General features: G+C 42.7%; 1 protein-coding gene across 1 annotated transcript in view; it reads left to right on the forward strand.

The window, feature by feature from the left end:
* Positions 1-13,389: 13,389 nt before the first annotated feature.
* The window catches only part of TNFSF10 (TNF superfamily member 10), a 28,821-nt gene continuing 19,956 nt past the window's right edge, over positions 13,390-22,254 (forward strand). The window contains exon 1 of the mRNA XM_081953465.1: positions 13,390-13,786. Within this exon, the coding sequence (XP_081809591.1) occupies positions 13,664-13,786 (123 nt within the window). The 5' untranslated portion in view covers positions 13,390-13,663. The remainder of the gene's footprint in view (positions 13,787-22,254) is intronic.

Below are 22,254 nucleotides of genomic sequence, written 5' to 3' on the forward strand. Positions count from 1 at the left end.
ATCAGGAACAAAATAGAAAAGCATTAATTTCCACAGAGACTTGAGAGACGGGTGTAATCCTACCACAACTTCTGGAAAAACCTGATATGCTTTCTCAAGGACTTACCTTTTCTTTTAGTGTAATGAATAAGTATTCTCGGTAGTTGTTTCTGCAATAGAATGCTTTTAAGTTGGGAAAATATGTACACACGTCATCCACAATTTTACAATTACCCATAATTTCAGTTCACATATTTTAAAGAGACAAAATAGAATATGGAAATAGTAGTGAGATTCTAAAAAAATAAGTCTTCTGCATGGCTAGAAATTTTCCAGGGGGAGCATTTTAAGAATATAATAGTGAGATTATCGTAGATCAACACAAAGAGCAAGTAGCAACATCTTAGGAAAACTTCTACACTAGGTATTTATTATGAAACGGTTAACTTTTACTCATTATCTAACTATTGTTCTGAGTTTGCACTTCAATTTAGTTTAACTTGGGAGCTCACAAAATCAGCTCAATTCCCCCAAGTATAAATCCTTTAACCTTTCTGAACTTGTATTGACTTTGTCTTAAGAGGGGCATTCCAGTTCATCCCAACTCTTCATTCCAAACATGTTGGGTAAGTTTATAAATCTAAGCAACAATAAGTTTTGGTTTCTTGTGGCCCTGTGTGTTGTCAATGCAGCCAACTATGACTTAATTCAAGGAACTATGGTGGTAAAGAACTTAGGACAATACAAGAACTATTCACTGTCAAGATTCCAATAGTTGAGCTTCTCAATTTGATTCTGTTCACTATGTTGGACTACAACTTCCCTCATCTCTAGCAGAGAATTACAGGACATACTACTGTCCCCATCTGAATACAACAGAATGAATAAGCTTGGTCTAGTTTTTCCCAGTTAGACACAATTGAAAAGGAAGATGAGTTTAATGCTACTTCCTTAATTCTTCTCGGAATTTGCACATTTGCCTAGAATGTTTTATTTGCATAACGTACGACTTTCCTTCATTTTGTTTACTGAGGTTTCTAGAAAGAATGGACTTGAAATGTTAGAATTAGCGAAAAGAAAATTGAGATACAGGTAAACCACAATTGAGCCCCAAAGTTTTGTTGCTAAGTGAGTTTTGCCCCATTCCATGACCTTGCCTGCCACAGTTGTTAAGCGAATCACTGCAGTTGTTAAATTAGTAACATAGTAAGCGAATCTGACTCGCCCATTGAATTTGCATGTCAGAAGTTGCAAAACAGATCACATGACCCTGGAACACGGCAACCATCATAACTGTGAGTCACTTGTCAAATATCCAAATTTTGATCATGTGACTATGGGGATGCTGCAACAGTTGTAAGTGTAAAAAAACGGTCATAATAAGTCACTTTTTCTGGTGCCGTTGTAACTTTGAGAAGTCACTAAATGAGCTGTTGTTCCCAAATATTGCAGAGAAATCTGGTTTACGCTTGTGCCATGAAATGCTGAATTATGTAGCTGTTAGAAGCAGCCCAAAATGTGATTTTATGAGGACAAGTTTCAGAAAGTGAGACTAAGAGTGTAAGCAGCACCTGCTCCTCCTTTGATGTTTATATTAATAAGTAATATAGTAATAAGGATGTTTCAATGGAACCACTCAGGGGCAATTTTTGTCAATGCAACTGAAAATTATCTCAACCCTGTTCTTTATAAATTAACTTACATGGAGCTTTTTGGATACCCATTTTTAAAAAATGTCACTGATTAATTACACATAAAAAGCAGTCTGTTGCGTTAGTTCATGAAAAGAAACCACCCAGGAATAGCTAAGTAATCTTTTGCATTATTACCACCAACCTAAAGAGTTCATGGGCTTTGAAGAAGTGGGAGAGGAAGAGCAGCGATGCTTTTTTGAACTTTGGAGAAGGCTTCTGAGATACAGCCAAGAAAACAAACACGGACCATCAAACAAATAAAAGTTCGCAATTGAGATACAGGTCTAGGGTCAAACTATCCTACTTCAGATACAGTATGTGAAGACCTAGCTCTCCTTTAGGAGGCTTCAATGCTGGGGAAAGGCAGGGCTTCAGAAGGCTTTAACATTGGGAAAGGTGGGGTTTAGAAGACTTGAATGGTGAGAAAGATGGAAGGAAAGATAAGAAAAGTATGATCAGTAGCAAGGTGGACAGATGAATAGCGATGAGTACATCTTTGGAAGAGCTGAAGGACATGGTTGATGGAGAAGAACAATCTACCTGGTCGCTATGAGTTCATGACAATTTTATGGCATGTAATCAACATCATTATCAAACAGCCCAGCATGCCAACTTTCCATTTCCCCAGAGCTCTTCATATGAGGAAGCAGAAGATGAAAATAAAGCATGAAAGTCTAACAAATGTTTCAGGTCTAAGATCACATCAGTCAGAGATTGAAATGCAGCGTTCCTTTCATTCAGGGATAAATAGTTATTGCACCCTCCCTTAGCATGAAAGCTACAAAGCCTTCAATTGGTCTCCAGCCACGGCTGCCTGGCAGAGCAAACGTATAATTATACTTACTGTCAAGGAAGTCAAACTATTGACTGAATGCTGGGAGATCAGATACCAAATGCAGATATAGAATTATCTGGCAGTGCAGTAGTCGGAATGTAGTATTGCAGGCTAACTCTGCCCACCGTTTGGAGTTTGATTCTGACCGGATCAAAGCTGACTCAGCCTTCCATTCTTCCGAGGTCAGTAAAATGAGGACCCTGATTGTTGGGGGCAATAAGCTGACAATTGTAAACAGCTTAGAGAGGGCTGGAAACAGTGACGTGCGGTGAAGTTTATGGCTGGCGAGGCACTGACGTCATCAAATGATCATCATGAAGGGAAGACCGTGACAACTTTGATCTTTGCAAGCGTGCAAGCAAAATACCCCAGGATCACGGTGGCGGGGACAGCAACTCCTTCCGCTGCGCTGCGGAGAAGAGCCACGCTGTGCAGGAGGTTCCTCAGCACTAGCCTCAGATCAGCGCGAGCTGCTCAGGAAGGAGGGGAATGGGACCGCGTGTGCAGGAGGCTCCTCAGCACTAGCCTCAGATCAGCGCGAGCCGCAGTCCCATTCCCCTCCTTCCTGAGCGGCTCGCGCTGATCTGAGGCTAGCTCTGAGGAACCTCCTGCACAGCGTGGCTCTTCTCCGCAGCGCAGCGGAAGGAGTTGCTGTCCCCGCCACTGTGATCCTGGGGTATTTTGCTTGCACGCTTGCAAAGATCAAAGTTGTCACAGTCCTCCCTTTTTTAGAGGCCTTTTTAAGCCTCACCTCAGCACTCGCCTTTTCCCTTTTACATTTTTTTTCTTTTCATGAGAGCGGTGAGGCTCTGCCTCCCCTGACTGCACGTCACTGGCTGGAAAGCACTGTGAAGTGGTATATAAATCTAAGTGATATTCCTATTGATATTCCTATTATTTTGGGCATTACACCTGGACCTCAAATGTCCAGATTGCTACTGTTTCATAAGCAAATTGTTTTTAGTACAGGTAGGTTTCCTTTGGCTACTGCCCCCTTTAGCTGTCCATGAAAAAGTAAGTTTATGACCAATCCTTGTATTTACATCGTTGCAAGCCCGCAAAGGAAAAGAAAGCTAACATAAGGTAATCACATCACAATTTCACATAGTAACTGCTTCACTGAACAATCAAGTGGTCCCAATTGTGGTCACTAAACTAGGTCAACTGTATCTCTTTGTTGCCTTTTGGTGTTGGTTGTCCAAAATTGTTGCCAGAATATAATCTGAATATCCCTTCCTCTATTCTCACAAGTGCTGCTAATTTGGGAGATTACAAAAAGGTTAACTTTTCCTACCTGACTTTCCTCTGATCCAAGGATCTCCAAACTCCGCAACTTTAAGACTTGTGGACTTCAACTCCCAGAATTCCTCAGGCAGCCTGGCTGGGGAATTCTGGAAGTTGAAGTCCACAAGTCTTAAAGTTGCCAAGTTTGGAGGTCCCTGCTCTAAACCATGGGTATCTAAGCTTTGCCTAGGCCGCACTGAGTGAAGAATTGTTTGGGGCCATATATAAAATAATATATAAAATAACATTGTATCAACAACTTAGTGGCAGCCATCCGTACCTCAATCAAAAGCTAGGGGGCCCACATAGAACTGGGCATAATATAAATATGGGGCGGCGCCTAGGAGCAGAGCCTTCTCTGTGGCGGGCCCAGCCCTGTGGAATGACCTCCCCCCGGATATTAGGACCACTACAGACCTCCGCTCCTTCCGTGTTAAGCTCAAGACCCACCTTTTTCAAATATCTGGCCTGGCCCAACCATAACTTCGTTACGCTCCTGAGGGGTTTTTAATTCAGCAATTTTATTTAGGGGATTTTAAACTGTGTTTTAACTGTGTTTTTAGCTGTGTTTATTGTCTTTCACTTGCAGGTCTACTCTCCTCCATGCACAAATGTAATTGTCCTTGTTTTTTCGTATGTATGTGTGTCCTATGTGTATTTTATCTTTTTGATTGTACGCCGCCCCGAGTCCTTCGGGAGAGGGTTGCGGCTAATCAAATAAAATTTGATTTGATTTGATTTGAAATACCACACTCAGAATAGCCCAAAACACACATTCTGGTAGAGATACGTTACTTCAGGATGGTCTCCAGTATGAGTTCGAAAGCTTCAAAGACTAAATCTCTGGTTTTAGGGACCAACCCAAATTGGATCCTGCATAATATAAAATCACACAATAATGTTTACAATCTTGTGGAACCAGATTACTATGGTAATAGTCTGGGGGAGGTGGTGGCCTGTGGACCACTGCTTGGACATGACTGCTTTAATCCTTGCAAACAGTATTTACTTGCTAGATGATATTTTTAGAGAACAGCACAGGAAGAGGCAAAAAATATGGCAAATTTTAGTTTGAAGATGCCATCCTCAGCTAAAAATGCCACTGCAGCTGCATTTCCATACATCAGCAGAAAGTTTCCCCATGAGACAAGGATCCCTTTATGACTCAAACATGCCAGTGGTTACTAAGGAAAGGTCTTTTGTACTCTACAATTGGTACTCAGAAAAGTCTACCTACACAGCTTTGATTTACACTTTAACAGCGCTCAAAATAGTGTTTCCTGTCCAGAAATATCTCAGAGACTTCTCAAGTTCTATGAGGAAATTCCTACAAGATGGTTTGCACAAAGTCCAGAGGTGGGAAAGAAGTAAACATTCAGCCCTGTTTCGTTAAACTTTGCATAATTTAGAAAGTTAAGCGATTAGCTGTGGTTAATATTTAGATGAGGGATTATCTAGAGCAGCATTTCTCAGCAGCTTCAAGATGTGTGGACTTCAACCCCCAGCCTTCTCCAGACAGCATGTCATGGCTGGCTGGGAAATGCTGGGGGTGTTGAAGTCCACACAACTTAAAGCTACTGAGATTGAAAAAAAACTTGGTGTAGGATGGGAAGCTGAAAAACATACTAGATGAAGACAGTTGTAAACCACTTCAATGTTATGCGAAGACACACAACAAATATTTTTTTATACTTTTTTTGGTTAGCTGTGTTGACACCATTAATCTGACTCCCCTTTGTAAGGCAACTTTTCTTGTATGGATTACTGGTAGTCCTTGGTTTACAACCACAACTGAGCCCAAACTTTCTGCTGTTAAGCGAGACATTTGTTAAGTGAGTTTTGCCCCCATTTTACAACTCTTCTTGCCATAGTACTTAAGTGAATCACTGCAGTTGTTAAGTTAGTAACCTGGTTGTTAAATGAATCTGGCTTCTCTATTGACTTTTCTTGTCAGAAGGTCGCAAAAGGGGATCACATGAACTCGGGACACTGCAACCATCATAAATACAGCACAAATAATTACACAACAATTTTACAGATGGGTTAAAATCAGCCTGAATGGAAACAGTCATTAAAGTCATTAAAGAGGACCCAGACTCAATTAAATATATTTCAGAAAATGTAAGATAAATTCAGAGTTGAAAGAAACTAAGATAATAGTTCTTTAGATAGATAGATAATTTACAAACTGATGTAAATTACTTTTTTACATCAGTGTGTAAAATATTTCCATGATGCTCTGGATAGCGGTTGCCCTGAACCCCCCCCCCCCCAAAAAAAATTACTGGCCTAACTCAATCACCTACAGATACCGACTTTGCAGGAACCAATAATATGGGGCGCAAAATTTGAATCTTGGACCCTCCAAGAGATACTTGTGATGACAGGGAAAAAATATATTCTGGTGATAAATAACCCGTTCTTTTCTTTCTAATTCTTCAGAACACATGATTTTTTTTCTTTTTTAGCCACTCATGAATTTTCAGTTTGTTTCTAGGAAAATGAAACCAGGAGACCAATGATACTCAAAAGAGCCATAAGGAAATTATAATGAGTAAGAAAAACTGAAACCTAAAATCTTGCTAGTATTACTCACCGTCACAATATCAATCTTGTTCAGTATCATGTAATCCTGTATTGTTTCCCAAAGTAAACTCTTTGCTGAACATTTCTTTCATTTCAGAATTTCTATTTTACGCTCAAACACCTGGTAACTGTGGGTTTTACGAGCAATCAACTGTGTGTACTGATTTGTGTAGCATAAATGCGAAACAGTTTAAAAATGGTAAGCTCTATGACCAAAACAACTCCTAACAAAGAGTTTCAGTTAAAAGAGTCTGTTGTACAAGCTATGAAAAATGAAATCCTAGTTACTGCAGACAAGAATGAGTTAGCCTGATTCTGGGCAAGTCTTTCCTAATTCCTAATTGTGATAAATTGTCACTTTTAAGCTGTTGCAAAACAGCAACTTACTACTACACAGAATAAACTCAAACACCCCACTCTAATCCATACTAGAAGGAAAACAACCTCTTTCTTTTTTTTTTAACAAAATTTTTATTGGTTTTACAAAAAGATAGTCAGGAAAAGGGACGGTGGATAAAGTTACAAATTTTGACAGCTACATTCTGCAGGAAATGGCCCTCCCCCCATTCTCATAACTTTCATTTATTATTACATTAAGTTATTACTTAATAGTATTTTGTCAGCAAATAACCTTTTATCTTCAAATAATTTCAATCATTTAATATCAAACAGATTTTCAGTTCATTTTTGTGATCTGAGTTTTCTTGGTGTTGCCTCTTCTCCCCCCTCCAGCAGGGCTCCGGCACCTCCCGTGTCCTGTGTGTCCATTGTAGTGTCATCAGATTTATCTAGGAGGACTTTGTTTTTTTCCATGAAGGCCTCAGCCTCCATAGTTGTGTTGATTCTAACTCTAGTGTCCTCCCAGAATATTAGCATACCTTCTGGCATAAGCCATCAAAACCACACCCCTTTCTGGTATAATTTCTTCGCTAGAAGCGGATATTTTTTTTCTTTTATCTCTAACTTTCTTTGGGATTTGTTTCAGAATGGCTATTTCTCTATCCTTGTATTTTAATACTTGCCCCCTTTGTGCACTCAGAATCTCATCTCTTGTAGTCTTTCTGAGAAATTTAATGTGGACCTCCCTTGGAATGTTATGTGTTCTGGCATATGCTGAGTTTACTCTATAAACCAGGTCAATATCCCACCCCACTGTTGTCTGTCTTTTTGAATGTATTCAGCCAGTAGATTTGTCATAATATCCCTCAGATCTTCATCATCAGCCTCAATTACATTTTGAAATCTAAGGAAAAAAGACATTCTTTCAAATTCCATTTTTATCTGATGGTTCTCAAGTTCTTGATTTCCTCTCTGAACCCCTTTCACCTCCCCCCTCATCTCAGCCGTCCCCTCCTCCAAAAGTTCCAGTCTCTGTGAATTTTGGATTGTTCGGTTTTGGTTCTCTCTGAGTTGTTCGTTCATTTCTTTCAATTGATTTTTCAAGTCCTCCTGCCCCTTTAAGAGTTGCTGAAACATCTGTTGGAAGTCCACCTCCAAGGGCTTAGGCTGAAACAAAGATGTTAATGTCTGTTGTCCACTGGGGCTGGACGTTGAAGATGCTGGGGCGGAGCCAGCAAAACCCAGTTTCCCCGGTGGTGGTCTTTTGGGTGGCATTGTAGTAAGAAGAGCTCAGAGGAGACTGTATAGCCGAGAGAGATCGCGAGACAGGCAGTCCAGACAAGTGAAGACCTTTTCTAAATTCTAAGTCCAAGGAATAAAATCCATTGTTCCAAGTCCAGGATGAAGTGTAACAAGAGATATCTCTGAGTGTCACGGAGACAAGGACAAAGTGCCAGCAGTTTCTGTGGGTGGAGTCAAGTTTCAAAGTACATGAAGACAACGGAAGTGTGCCATCTTGCCCTGCCAGCTCCGGGATCAGAAGGCAGCATACCAAAAGTTTTCAAAGTTTTCAGAAAAAAACCAGATCATCACCTCATTTTCACAATCGCAGTAAAATAAATCTGCTGTTTGTTATGAGCGTGACTTCATTCCAAAGCTCACCCCCTCCTCCTCCTCTGGGGGCAGAGAGTAGTTTAGAGCCGCTTATCCAAGGGGGGGGAATCCCCCTCCCTCCAGTCACACTTCCCGGGAAGGGGGTTGAAAGTTTTTTTTTAAAAGCTGACAGTCTTTTTGTTTTTCCTTTAGTCAGAAGAGGGAGTGGGGGGAAATTCCATCTCACCGCATTGCAGCTGCGTCCTTCGAATCGTCAGTCTCGCCCAGCTGCCTCAACGAGAAGGCGCAGAGGCACCTCCCCTTTGCCTCCCGATGCCTAGGGCGATGCAGGGAGCCCCCCCCCGGCCGCCACCGACACAGGGGGTCCTCGCTAAGCCGCCCCCTCGGCAGGAGCCTCTACGGGGCTTCCTGTGCCCCCCCAATCAAGGGGGAGCCCACCAGGAGCGCATGGGGTGAGCAAAGCATGCCCGTCTCGATCTGCAGCCGGAACCGGAAGTCAAAAACCTCTTTCTGTGGGGCGGGGTGTTGCATCTTCCTGACTTCTAAGAATGCTTTCTTGGCTAAATGTTCAAAAGTCACTTCCTCTCGGCCTTCCTTCTTCTTCTTCTTTTTTTTTTTTTAGGACTGAGAGAGATTGGCCTAAAGTCATCCAGTTGACTTCCACACCTAAGACAGAACTAGAACTCACCGTCTCCTGACTTCTACCCCAGCACACCACTACTCCAATCTATTTTTCTTGGGATTGGTACTCAATGGTTTTCGCATTGTCCTGGTGCATTTTGCATTGCCCACGAGAGTTCATATCATTTCATTTGCAAATTTCTTTTCCTTGCTGTCAATTCCACTCCTCCATCTCTATCAATTATCCTGAAGTCTATCTGCAATTATCATCACTTCTGCAAGTGGCAAAATTCTGGGACTACCAGCGAAGGTGCTTGCAAAACCCCACCACTGACACCATTTCTGAGCTGCTGTCAGTCATGGAGTGTTAAGAAAGACCTCAATTCTGTCCTAGACAAAAAGTGTGTTATGTGTTGGGAGGGAATTTTGCTTTGTGTTTCTAGTGATGTTCTTTTGCTTGTCAAAGGGCTTGTTTCTTATGGGTAGGGGAATTGCTAGTCTGTCCTATTGGATGCTTACTGGAAATAACCCATCTGATAAAATGTCCGTGGGACAGTGTAGAGCAGGGGTGTCAAATTGGCGGCCCACAGGCCACACCCACCCCAGCTCCACGAAGGGGAAAAACATCTCAAAATGTCACGGGACAGCAATGTGAGTTTGACACTTGTGATGTAGAGGAATGGATGAAGACATTTGGATACTTCTTGAAGTTGCTTTTTAATGTAAGTTGCAGCCCGCCAGACTCGAATGATGTGGAGGTTGGGGAAGAACTTGGGCCAGTTCTGGGGAAGGCTCTGATGGATGCTCAACATCAGACACTGAGATAGAGTCAAGTCCATCAGACATTTCCCAGGCACTGAAGAGGCAGCTGAAGAACAGCTGGGGCCTGTTCCAGATGCACATACTGTATGTGCAGAGCTGTTAGGAGAGGAGAACAATGGAGAACATGGAGTCGACTTGGGAAGCAAGGCACATGTGGACGCTGAATGGTCCCTCCCTGGCTGGGGAATAAATAGAAGGAAAGGGGAGTGGTTGTTGTAGGAGACAAGTTCGGATTTCTGGCGATTTTCTCATCGTGTTTCCTGCCACAGAGACTGCTTGCCAGAACTTAATTTGTAGCCTTTCCACTGGGAATTCACAGTCTGGCAATTATCGCAAGGAACTGATAACGTCTGTTACTGCAGTTAATTCTTTGAAGGACTATTACCTGGACTTTTCGGTGTGTGAATGCCATTAATTCACAGGAGATAAATAAAGAGGGTTTTTTTTTCATAACAAGGAGTCTGTTTCTTGTTTCTGCTAAGGCTGGGTCAGAAGGTTGTACAGGTAATCCTCAATTTATAACCATTTGCATAGTGACTGCACAGGTACTGAAAAAAGGACTGAAAAAAGTGACTTATGGCCATTTTCACACCTGGCTGTTGCAGTATCCCCATGATGACATGATCAAAATTCAGATAGTTGGCAACTGGTTCATATTTATCACAATTGTAGTGTCCTGGGGTCATGTGATCATCATTTTGCAATCCTCTGACAAGCAAAGTTAATGGGAAGCCAGAGTTATTTCATAACCGTGTTACTAATTTAACAACTGTAGTGATTCACATAACAACTGTGGCAAGAAGCTCATACAAAGGGGCAAAACCCATTAAACTAGCTCGCTTAGCAGCAGAAATTTTGCACTCAGTTGTGGTTGTAGGTCTGAATTCTTGCTAGAAAAACCAACTTCAGGTAGTGAATCAGAACTTTGGATGGTATTCCCTACACCCATCCACCATGGAAAAATATATAATTTTTAGTAGATAACATTTTCTTCCATTAAACCTTGAGGTCTTCTTGACAAAAATATCAGTGTGGTTTACCACTGCCTGTTCTGACTGAGGCTTCCCAAGAGCATGAAGCAATTCCTTGTCCCGACCCCTTTTATTAATTTACTGTGAATTCTGCTGATTCACATCCAGCAAAGTCTTTCAAGGGAGGATTTACAGTCACAGACCTTATCTGGCTTGGAGAGCTGGCAGGCGGATATCTGCAAAACTTGGCAAGGAGTCTCGGAGAGTCACAAACCCATTAAGCAAACTAATTGTCTCCTGCAAACTCCACTCCCCTTTCGCTCCTCTTTTATTTCCTCTTGGAGGGGCCATTCATCGTCCACCAGTGGCCTTATTCCCAAGGCAACCCGTTGTTTAGAGCTCCCCTTCATCTGGCAACTCTGTGCATGTACACACCGGGAATAAGCTCCAGTCTGACTCTGAAAGCAGCTGATAACTGGCGTATGGCTCTGGCCTCCTCTCTGCCTCTGACACAGAGCCCTCAGACTCCAAGATTGGCCCATGTTCCTCCCCAAACTCAGCTTTTGAATCTACTGCCAGCTTTTCTTGCCACGCTGACGGGTCACAACACTGCCTTCTCCCAGATTTATAGCTGATTTATCAGACAGGCTTAGATTTCCTAGTGGGTGTCAAACTCGGTTTCATTGAGGGCCGCATCAAGGTGTTGTTTGACCTGGGGGGGGGGAGGTGGGTGTGGCCAGGGTGGATGTGACGAGCTTGATGTCACTCATGCCAGGGGCGCCTGTGGTGGCCCAAGCGCTCTGCTAGCGAAGCTCCGTTTTCGCTGGCAGAGGCCCCGTGGGCCAGTTCATTGCTATTTCCAGAGTGGTCCTGCGGCCCAGATCTAAGTACTGTATGGGCCGGATATGGCCCTTGAATTTGACACTCCTTTCCTAGTGTATTTCATCCAACCATACTTAGTTTTTCAAGCTCAGATAAATACTGCAACTTTCCTGGCCATTATGATTATTAATATAATACATTTTTTGCCTTTTAAATGCACAAACCCAACAGTTCAATTTTCTCCTCCTCAGTTGTGTAGTTTGACTCTGAATGTCAAAAGGCCAGAATGGAAAGAATTAGCCAAATGAAGGATTAAATACAATACAATACAATAGCAGAGTTGGAAGGGACCTTGGAGGTCTTGTAGTCCAACCCCATCTAGGCAGGAAACCCTATACTGTTTCAGACAAATGGCTATCCAACATCTTCTTAAAGACTTCCAGTGTTGGGGCATTCACAACTTCTGGAGGCAAGTTGTTCCACTGATTAATTGTTCTAACTGTCAGGAAATTTCTCCTCAGTTCTAAGTTGCTTATTTCCTTGATCAGTTACACAGTGTAACTGCATTCACACAACACATTTTAACAGGTCATTAAATGAACATGTTTTCTAGATGTAGACACTGCTACAAATTAAAGTATGAAATAACTCAACGGGATCGCTTCTCACAGTACCCTTTATCTGATTCAGTTGATTTAACTTTACAGTTGATTTAACTTGGAATGCAATGCAGCAGCAGTGGTATAAACTGCCAAATTTGCTTAGCGCTGATCTCTGGTTTTTTGGGCGGTCCTGCCCTGTGTATACCCAGCCTTGATGGTTCAAGGTCTCCTGCAAAGTCTAGGAAACGGGTTCGTTCGGGGTTTAACATGTTGTGTGCGAAGTCCCAAAAGTGCTTTTTCAAGGGGCAACTGAGGTTTCTGGTTTTTCTTGGATTCGTTTCGCTTCTCATCCCAGAAGCTTCTTCAGCTCTGAGAAAGCTTCTTGAATGAGAAGATTAGATAAAGGTACAGGTTAACAGAGTTGGAAGGGAGGTCATCTAGTCCACCCCCCAAGCACACCCTGCCTACACCCTTTTTGACAGATGGCAGTCCAGTCTCTTCTTGAAAGCTTCCAGTGATGAAGTTCCCACAACTTCTGAAGGCAGCTTCTGTTCCATTGGTTGATTATTCTCTGGGTCAGAAAATTCCTCCTTATTTCCAGGTTGAATTTCTCCTTGTTCAGTTTCCATCCATTAGTTCAGTTGCCTTTTGAAAAGGCACCTTTGGGATAACCAGGAGCTGGATGACTGAGAATCTCTATAGACATGTTCTGTGTGAAGGTGCCACGTAAGCTTGAATTCACCTACACGCCGCGATGTGAGCCATTCAGCTGTTCCAAAGGTGCTGCCTCCACACCCACCCACCCCAAAAACCAACTGGACTTTTCTTAGGCGTTTTTTAAAAAATGTTTCGCTTCTCATCCAAGAAGCTTTTTCAGTTTCCTTTTGGAACAAGTACCTTTGGTACAACCCTGACCCTGGATGATTTGAGAATTTCCTTCTTTCCTTCCTCCCTCCCTCCCTTCTTTCTTTCCTTTCTTTTTCTCTCTCTCTCCCACTCCTCACGCCCTCCCTGCTTGCTCTTCCTTCCTTCCCTCCTCCCTGCTTGCCAACCATTCTTTTTTTCTCTTTCTTTTTCCCCTTCCTTTTCTTTCTTTCTCTCTCTCTCTCTCCCCCCCTTCCTTCCTTCCTTCCTTCCTGCTTGCTCTTCCTTCCTTCTCTCCTCCCTGCTTGCCCGCCCTTGTTTTTTTGTCTTTCTTTTCTTTTTTCCCCTTCCTTCCTTCTCTTTCTTTCTTTCTTTCTCTGCATTCCGGGATCTTTTTCCAACTTCCCAAAAACTTCCCAAAAGTGCCAAGCCGGCGCTTGGAAAAGAGAAAGGAAAAAGAGGAGGAGCAAAGCGGGCTTTGAAAGCCGAAGCCCGGGCGTGGCTCCACCTTAACCACCCCAATCCGAGTCCGGCAGGCCTCTCCCTCCAGATAGGGACAGAATCTCCCATCGCCCGTCCGCTCGTGCGAAACCCATTTTGTGTGTGTGTGTGTGTCCGCCAGCGACCACCATGGTGGCATCCGGCGGGCCCAGCACCGGCCAGACCTGCGGGCTCATCCTGATTTTCGCCGTGCTCTTGCAATCCATCTGCGTGGCGATCACTTTCCTTTATTTCACCAACGAGCTGCAACAGGTCGGTGCAACGTTCGTGGGTTTCGTCTGGCGGAGCGAGGTGGGAGAGAGAAGGGAAGGTTTTACTTATTGCAAAAAAGAAAGGGGGGGATTCTTCAATCCCCGTCCCCCCCTTCCCACTTTACGTTTGCAACTCCCATCGGATTTGCAACAACGTCCTTTGCAACTCCCATCGGATTTGCTGTAAAACGCACGGCCCAATCTCTTCACCCACCACCCACCCCCTCTCTCCCTTTGCAATGTAGGTCCCTGGATCGGCTACTCAAACAAAGCTCGCGTTGGTAAGGGTCACTCGCTGAAATGCATCGCGAATACTTTTTTTTTTTAATTTCTCGGCTGCTTTTTCGTATCCCGAGTTCTCCCAACTTTCTGGCTCTTCTCTCCAATCAGGCCTATTCGCCCCACCGATTAGCCGCTTCCCCCCCAATCCCCCATCCCCACCCCCTGTGCTTTTGTTTTAGCCAAATAGAAAAGTTGCTTCGGGGCCCACCGAATCCGCCAATCGCCCCTTTTCATTCCTTACCCAAAATGATCAAGCTTGCTTACCCTAAAGTAAGGCCCATAAAAACCCAGAGGGATTAAATTGGCAAGAAACGTTCATGGCTGCGGTGCAAGCAGGCGGAAATCCTTTGTAGGTTGCTTTTTCTTTTGTAGAGGAAGGGGGAGACAAGTCAATGGCGGGAGATGGTCTTGGTTTTAGCGGGACTGAGCTAACTAAGAAAGGTTTGCTGTCTCGGGTTACTGTACTTACTTGCAAAGAGACGTGCAGCCCCTGCAAGCCCTATACTCCAAATAAATACGCCGCGCCTGCTGCCTCCTATCCTGTGTTTAAATTAATCGTGCATTAAAGAACGGCTTTAAAAAATGTGATTCAGAGCTATCCATGTTTAAAGCAAGAACAGGGAGCCATTTCTTCCCCCAACCCTTGAGATGGTTAAAAACTTCACCAAAGGTTGCAAAACGATCGGCCTTTGTTTACCTCAGTTTTAAAAGCGGGCTCCCTTTGTCAGAGCCTGCCGGGGTTTTCTGCCATACATTATTAGCCTCTGTTGTGAGATTTGAACCCTTTACAGAACCATTTGAGTTTGCGTTGGGCTGGGTTGCGTTTGCTACACTTGGCCGCCCCAACTGCGTGTTGGGAAAGTTTTGAGAAACAAGTTTGAAAAACGCTGGTATGGTGCCTAGTCAGCACTTAGGGTGCAATCTCTGTGGCTTTGGTGTGTTTTCTTAGTGGGTTTTCTTTTCAAAAACAAGAAACAAAAGCTGGGAGAATGGTATCTACCCATTTGGGCATTCCAACGAGATAAGATTTCTATTTCTGCAATAGGCAGTATACAGTTAATTTCTTCGTACCAACCGGTCCTAACTGAATTTTCCTGAAGCAGTTCCAGTCTCGTCTTGCAACATTCAACTTTCAAAAGTTTTCAAAATGTGTTGTATTGCACATGTGTTATTGCTGGTCTAAATTATCTTGCACAGTTCTGGGTTTCTATGGGGGAATGTTGAGTGTTTCACTTCTCCACTTTGAAAAATAAACGATTACTAACCTAAGCAGAAAGTGAGCTTTTTAATATATTAATATTACTGCATGGAAAAGTTTAAAAAGGAAAAAAATGGTTTAAAAATTTGCTATTTAACTCCTGCGGGGCTATTTCCAGAGGAACAATACAGATGAATAACAGCCTTGCATGCAAGCCCATTCTGTTGTTTAGGCAAGGGGAAGGGGGCTAAGGTTGCATTTGACTTCTTCCTTTCACACATTTCTACAATTCAAACACATTTCCTGCAACCAGCTGAGCAGGAAGAGCAAGGGAGTTGCCCATCCTGCCTACTTCCATGCTTTTCTCAGTGGTTTTCTAAACCGTAGGCTGGATTCACACATTACTTTTGTTTTTCTGGATCCTGGCTTGTTGAAGAAGACAGGAGAACATGGTACTCTGGATGCTCAAGTATAAAGGGTATTTGCCCACACCCAGTGTTGGAGATAAAAAAATAGTGGGATCTCTTATTCAGCCCACTGAGAAGCAAATGGGGAGGGGGGATGCAGCTTGAAGCCTCAGCCCCCCCCCCCCTTTTCCTTGGCATTCAGGGGCCATTGCAGTCACAAATGCTGAAGAATTGGGAGCAGGAAATAGCACTTTTATTCTGCTAAAAACCAGTTTTACATAATGCCTTTTAAAAAGAACAAAGCTGACTCTTCCAAACCCAGGAAAAACTAGCACATCAATCACCCAATGTTGCCAAAGCTCCATGATCCCATCTGTCTCCACCACAAACTTCTAGTAGATCACAACTACCTATCTACCTACTTACCCGAGTCGCTGAGCAGATTAAATAAAACTGTCCTATATATTTGGCTCCAAGACAATGGGAAGAAATTCAAGGTATTGTGTGATACTTGTTACCTTGGTGGCCAACACAAGAATGATGCATTTCTTGTTTGGAGAGAACTAGTACCCTAATGAACAAAAGGTGCGTACACCTTATTCCTCCAGGGATGAAAACAGGTATTCCTTGTTTTTGCCTTATGTACACTTTTCAACACTGGACAACCTGCCTAACCTTTGGTCAGCAAGATTATTGCAAACATGTCTTTAGCCTTTGCTTTCTAAACACTGGATGGTTATTACTCTGCTGAAACAAAATGCTCTGGAGTGGACTATGCTCCATGTCCAGGTTCCTGTTATGATTTGAAAGATTGTTTTGAGACTTTGCCAGAGGCAGAGAGGTTGGGTGCAAACGCAGCACCTTTATTCATGCTTAACTAAACCAGAGGTTACTGAAATAACACAATATCCAGGATTTTCACTGGTTCAGAGGCTAACCAATGTAGTCTGTACTTGCCCAACACTGGAGGCTAAAATGTGGTAAATTACGTTTGCTTGCAGTTTAACTTCAATCGAATCCTAACGAGAGAACGACTGCTGCAAAATGCAGTGTCTTGCAGCACAAATACTGTCGATGCAGCTTTTGTGCTTGGTAATAGAAATTGATCTGGTGAATTCCAGGATGTGTTTAACAACATAGATGTGTGATTAACAATATAGGCTCAAATTACTTATTGTTCGTTTGCATGAATTGATGTAGAGTAATAAAAACCTTGTTATGCAGGAGAGCTGTAAAACTAGATCTGGGTGGGGAGAAACAAGAAGATTGACTTTCAGAAGGGAAAAAAAAGGATTATTTATCCTACCAAGGTTACTTCAATCAAGTTTGTGGTCTATTTCCATAGTTCTCTCTATGAAATAAAATACAGGTAACACCTACTTTTCTTTGATTGATGTGGAATTAAAGAAAAACAGGGCCCAAAGCAAATAACCCAGGCTCACTTCGGTGTTTATTATTCAATATATACTGTTAGGGTTTGCCTTCTCTCATAGTAACACACGCAGACACACTTAGATCTAGAAAAAGACAAGCACTGATATTTATATGTTTTAAAAAAGGAGGCGAATATGACAGGCATGCATTTGCATAATAGATGAGCATTGATTATTTGCTTTGGTTAATGCATTTTTTATTCCGTATCAGCCAAATAAAGGGATGTGGTCTCATTTAAGAAGCTGTCTAAAAGTCCACTTCTGCTTCATACATTTTCCAGCGAAATCAATTTTGTTGAATGGAAGTCATTATTGTCTGAACATAATTGATCCATCTCTCACTGCATTGGAGGCATCCTGGGAATTATCGTAGCTTTGGTGGCAATTTTTCTTTAAAAGATTAATTTTTCAGGCTGTAATGTTTTCCAAGGGGAACAATTTTAAAGTGCATCCAGTAGTAAAATGGGACTTTACTTCATAGTACTCTTGTTTCAAACAATCAGAAGATTCAATCGAACGGAACAGGGAGGGACATTGGAGGTCTTCTAGACTAACCCTCGGTCAACCTCCCTGTTTCATTTAGTACTTTGCTTTTAGCACTTAGACTTCTATACACCTCTGCTCTTGAAGCCTGGGAGTGGGATGGGGAAGTTAAAATTTCCTGTGACTGTTCTGTTTTTAACGCTTTTCACTACCTGCATAGAAGGGATTAGAAAATAGGGTATTTTAAATTAAATATGAAATCAATAAGAAAAAAAAATAGAAACAATCCTTACATTATTAAAATAATTGAGCAAGAACCAGGGAATCTATTGCTGTTTCTAAAAAATTCTTCAGACATGCCAGTTCTATTATTTGTGTTCCTCCAGATGTTAGACTGGGATTTTCATAACCTCTCCCCGTGGCCAAAATGGGAGGTGGAATTTAACTGAATTGTTGCCGTTCCGAGTGGTGGAAGTTAAAGTTAAGTTTGTCCTGAAGCCTACATATCCCTTCATCACACAGTTGACTCTCCTGATCTCCCCGTTTTCCTTTCTTGACATCTATTTCCCGAAATAATAATTGCTGAATTGTCTAGGCAGAAGCAAAAACTCAGCTAGATCATATTTGCAATGCTTTATGCTGTGTGACTAACTTCTACTACTTCCCAAAATGCAGTTTTTGGGGAACTTTGTGAGTGCCGGAGTACAATTATATAAACCCAGCATTTCTTAAGAAAGAAGAAAAAAAATGTCCAAGGAGGAAGTATTAAATAATAGTATATAACTACTATATAGGAGTTATATGTATCTAGGAGCTGTGGTGGCACAATGGTTAGAATGCAGTACTGCAGGCGGCTACTGCCGGCAGTTTAGCAGTTCGAGTCTCACCGGCTCAAAGTTGACTGAGCCTTCTATCCTTCTGAGGTCGATAAAATGATGACCCAGATTGTTGGGGTCAATATGCTGACTCTGTAAACCGTTTAGAGACGGCTGTAAAGCACTGTGAAGCGGAATATAAGTTTAAGTACTATTGCTATTGACCATCGTTCAATCAGCCAGATGTTCAGACTGGGTTTGGCATTTTTGTCTACCTAGTCCTTACCTAGGGCTTGGGATAGACAGATCTGGATGTTTGATGGTGTTACGGATATTGTTGCAGGATGGAAGCTGTTCCAAGCGAAGGTGCCTTCTGCAGTTGACTGATGGTGAATTTGTCAATGCCAATGGTGTTCAAGTGGCGCTCCAGTTGCTTTGGGATTGCACCCTGTCCTTCTTTGCCTTTGCCACAGTCATTCTATTTCTATTTGTAGGTCTTTGTATTTTGTTATCTTCTCCAGTTCTTTCTCTTCTGCTGTCTCCAGGCACTGCCACATACGCTATCCAGACTTTTTTTGTCTTTCTTAAAGACAATTGTTAGGTCTGAGGAGTTATGTGGCAGGTGCCTGTCTTATTGTTGTTGTTATTGTTAAATTCATTTGCTGCCTATTTTGGCATGGAACTACTCTAGACAAATATGCATTGCCAGACGTGACAGTTTCCCGAGTATTGGAGTAATTTCATTGTCACTTTAAATGTACACTAATTGGCATACATTAAAATAGAATTCTTCAACTCTTCTATGGTCTGCATTCAGCCAATGCTTCTGGTTATTTACTCCCTACATGGGTATAGTTTTATTGCTAGACAATACCTTACTTAAGCGCTCCTATGTTCTCTTGTTTTCGAAACAAGAAGCCTTGGTTATAAGAAAAAAAAAGACGTTTCACCTTTATGGAGGATCTATCTTTGGTAGGAATAGTATTTGATCTTAGTTCCTAATGCTGCGGCTTGTGGACCCCTTCCTGTGCTTCTCTTTCCCCATGCTTTCTCACTCCCCCTTTCCATCTACTTGTTAATTGCTAGAATTGTTGTCTATCTTCATTTATAGTGAAAACATTTGGATAATGCAACTTTATATAGATCTCCCCCAGATGTTTCTTTTCTTAGAATTGTCTATGGCCGGTTCAGACAATGAGACCACAGAAGATAACCAGAAAGGATGAGCTATCCTACCTCCCACATAGAACCTTTCAGCTAATGGCAAGTTTTGTCTTTTGCGAAACGAAAATAGCCCTGGAAATACCCAGCAAAAACAGCACCTTAACTTTCAGTCTAGAAATGATACTTCAGTGCCGTTAATCTTTATGGGGGAAACTCCCCACTGTAGGTGTCTTCCCTTACCTCTTATGACAGTGATGACTAACCTTTTCGGCATTTTGTGCCAAAAGTGTGCGCGCACACAGCCATAATACAATGCACACACGACACACCCATAATGCAATGCACATGCACGTGTGACACCCCTGCTTTGTGCACCCCCACTTCAGGTATACAGATGCCACCCCCCATTTGCACCCCGGGCATGCGCCCTGGCCCCCTGCGCATGCGTGGCAGAGACCCAAAAAACAGCTGGCTGCTGAGAGGACATGCGCAGCGGAGTTGGGGCAGTGGCTTGCATGCCCACGGATAGGGCTCTAGGTGCCACCTGTGGCACGCATGCCATAGCTTTACCATCACGGTCTTATGAGAATACTTCTCTTTGAATTTCCAAGCTTATTGAGCCAATGGGGGAGATAGGTTCCCATAATTTCCACAAATTCATCTCTCAGTCACTTGGAACCGTGTCTTCCTGTGGTCGTCTGCTTCTCTGGACTAGCTGGAGAAGAAACTGCAGAATTCATGGGTGTCAGGAAAAAGTTCCTTAAAACACGTTCTTTGCACCCCTAATTTCCACTGTTATTATTATTTTTTAATTACAAACTGTACCCATTTCTACTTGTGTTTGTGTCTTGTTATTCCATCTGTTTCTAACGTTTGGGTTTTAGATTTCATTGCAAGCGGCTGAACGTTTTGGGTAGTAAGCAGTATGCCGGGTTAAACAAATAAGTGAATGGGGAAGAATCTACACCAGAGGTGAAGAATTGCATTTCCTGGGCTGTCAGAGGGTGATGGGTATTGTAATCTTGAAGGATTGAAGTCGTAACCTTGGGTGATGGTTCCTGCAGGGTGGCCTGTCAATTTATTCTTCTGTTTATTTACATTTGGGCCTTTTTCTGCTAGATAGGCTTTTTCCTATCTTCAGGGCTGATGGTTTCCAATAGAGGGTTAAAAGAGTTTCTCACAAGGGGTTTTTTCCTGCATGATGTTAGAAAAAAAACAGGATGATGAAACAAATAGACGATGCACACAACTGTCTTTTTCCGTTTCTGATTCCAACGACAACTTCCCCCTTTTGCATAAGCCTGTTCTGCCAACAGAAACGTAAGTAGTGTATATAACCTTGTATAATTTATTTCTCTTACACAGTTGTCTGAAGCAGCTGCCCATTCGTCACAAGATAAATAGGTCTGTGTATTTTCAAGGTGGCCCTAATACCGTGGGATCAAAACAAAGGCCTGCAGCATTGCAACAGGGAAGTGATCAGGCCAAAAGAATATTAGTAAACCACCGTATGTAAATTAGGGACATCTGCTAGATTTTTGTGATTTACAACTCTGCTAGATGAGGCTTGGATCCACTTCAGCTTTCTGCATCATATGGTGATGATGTGGATATATCTAAGAAGCTTAGAGATAGGAAGGCAGCAATTCTCTTTCCTGGTTGGTTGGTTGGTTATTTATTTAATTTATACTTTGCTTTTCATTCAGGAGCACTGAATGGGGCACATAATACTTCCCCCTCCTCTTTTTCCCTTTACACATCAACAATGTGGGTGGATTGGATTGAGTGGGACTGGTCCAAAATTACCCAGAGTAAGATTTCATGGGTGAACATGGAGCAGAACCTGGGTTTTGTTGTGGCCTGCCAGCAACCAGCAGAGCTGGCAGCAGATTTGGAGAGTGAGGAGGTTGGGGAGGAACATGGGCCAGTCCTGGAGTCTGGGGAAGGCTCTGATGAGGGCTCTGTGTTGGGAGCAGAGAGGGGGCCAGAGCCATATGCCAGCTACCAGCTGCCTTCAGAGTCAGACATCAGTGAGGCAGACGAACAGCTGGAGCTTGTTTCCAGGGTGCACATGCACAGAGCAGGAACAACTAAAGAACAGGGGTCGACTTGGGAGTAAGGTTAGACGATGAATGGCCCCTCTCGGAGGAAATAAAAGAGGAGCGAAAGAGAAGTGGAGTTTGCAGGAGACAATTAATTTGTTCGCGACTCTCGGAGACTCCTTGCCAAATTCTGCGGATATTGGCCTGTTAGTTCTCCCAGCCAGATAAGGTCTGTGGCTGTAAATCCTCCTTTGAAAGACGTTGCCGACGGTGAATGAGCAGAATTCACAGCAAATTAATAAAAGGGGTTTTTGCCGGGACAAGGAGTTCGTTTCATGCTCTTGGGAAGACTCAGCCAGAACAGGTTTACTCACGCCTACTCCAGCTCCTTAATGACTAATTATTTGAGAGAAGTATGGTGACAGAGAAGGAAAACTTTTAATCTTCCTCTTTTACTTCATGCTTATACACTCCATGGAGCCTCCCAGGTCTACTGGAGTCTCCCTGGTCTAAGTCTACTGGAAGTCTAAGCTGCACAATCCACTTTCTATATAGTCTTTCTTCTAAAGGGAAAGCTTCTCTAATTCATGAATTCTTTGGTTGCTCTTCATTCTGTGTTTTTTTAAGGCATCCGTATAAAGCATG

Source organism: Natrix helvetica (assembly GCF_964273705.1).
Source record: "Natrix helvetica genome assembly, chromosome: 5".
NCBI classification, from domain to species: domain Eukaryota; kingdom Metazoa; phylum Chordata; class Lepidosauria; order Squamata; family Natricidae; genus Natrix; species Natrix helvetica.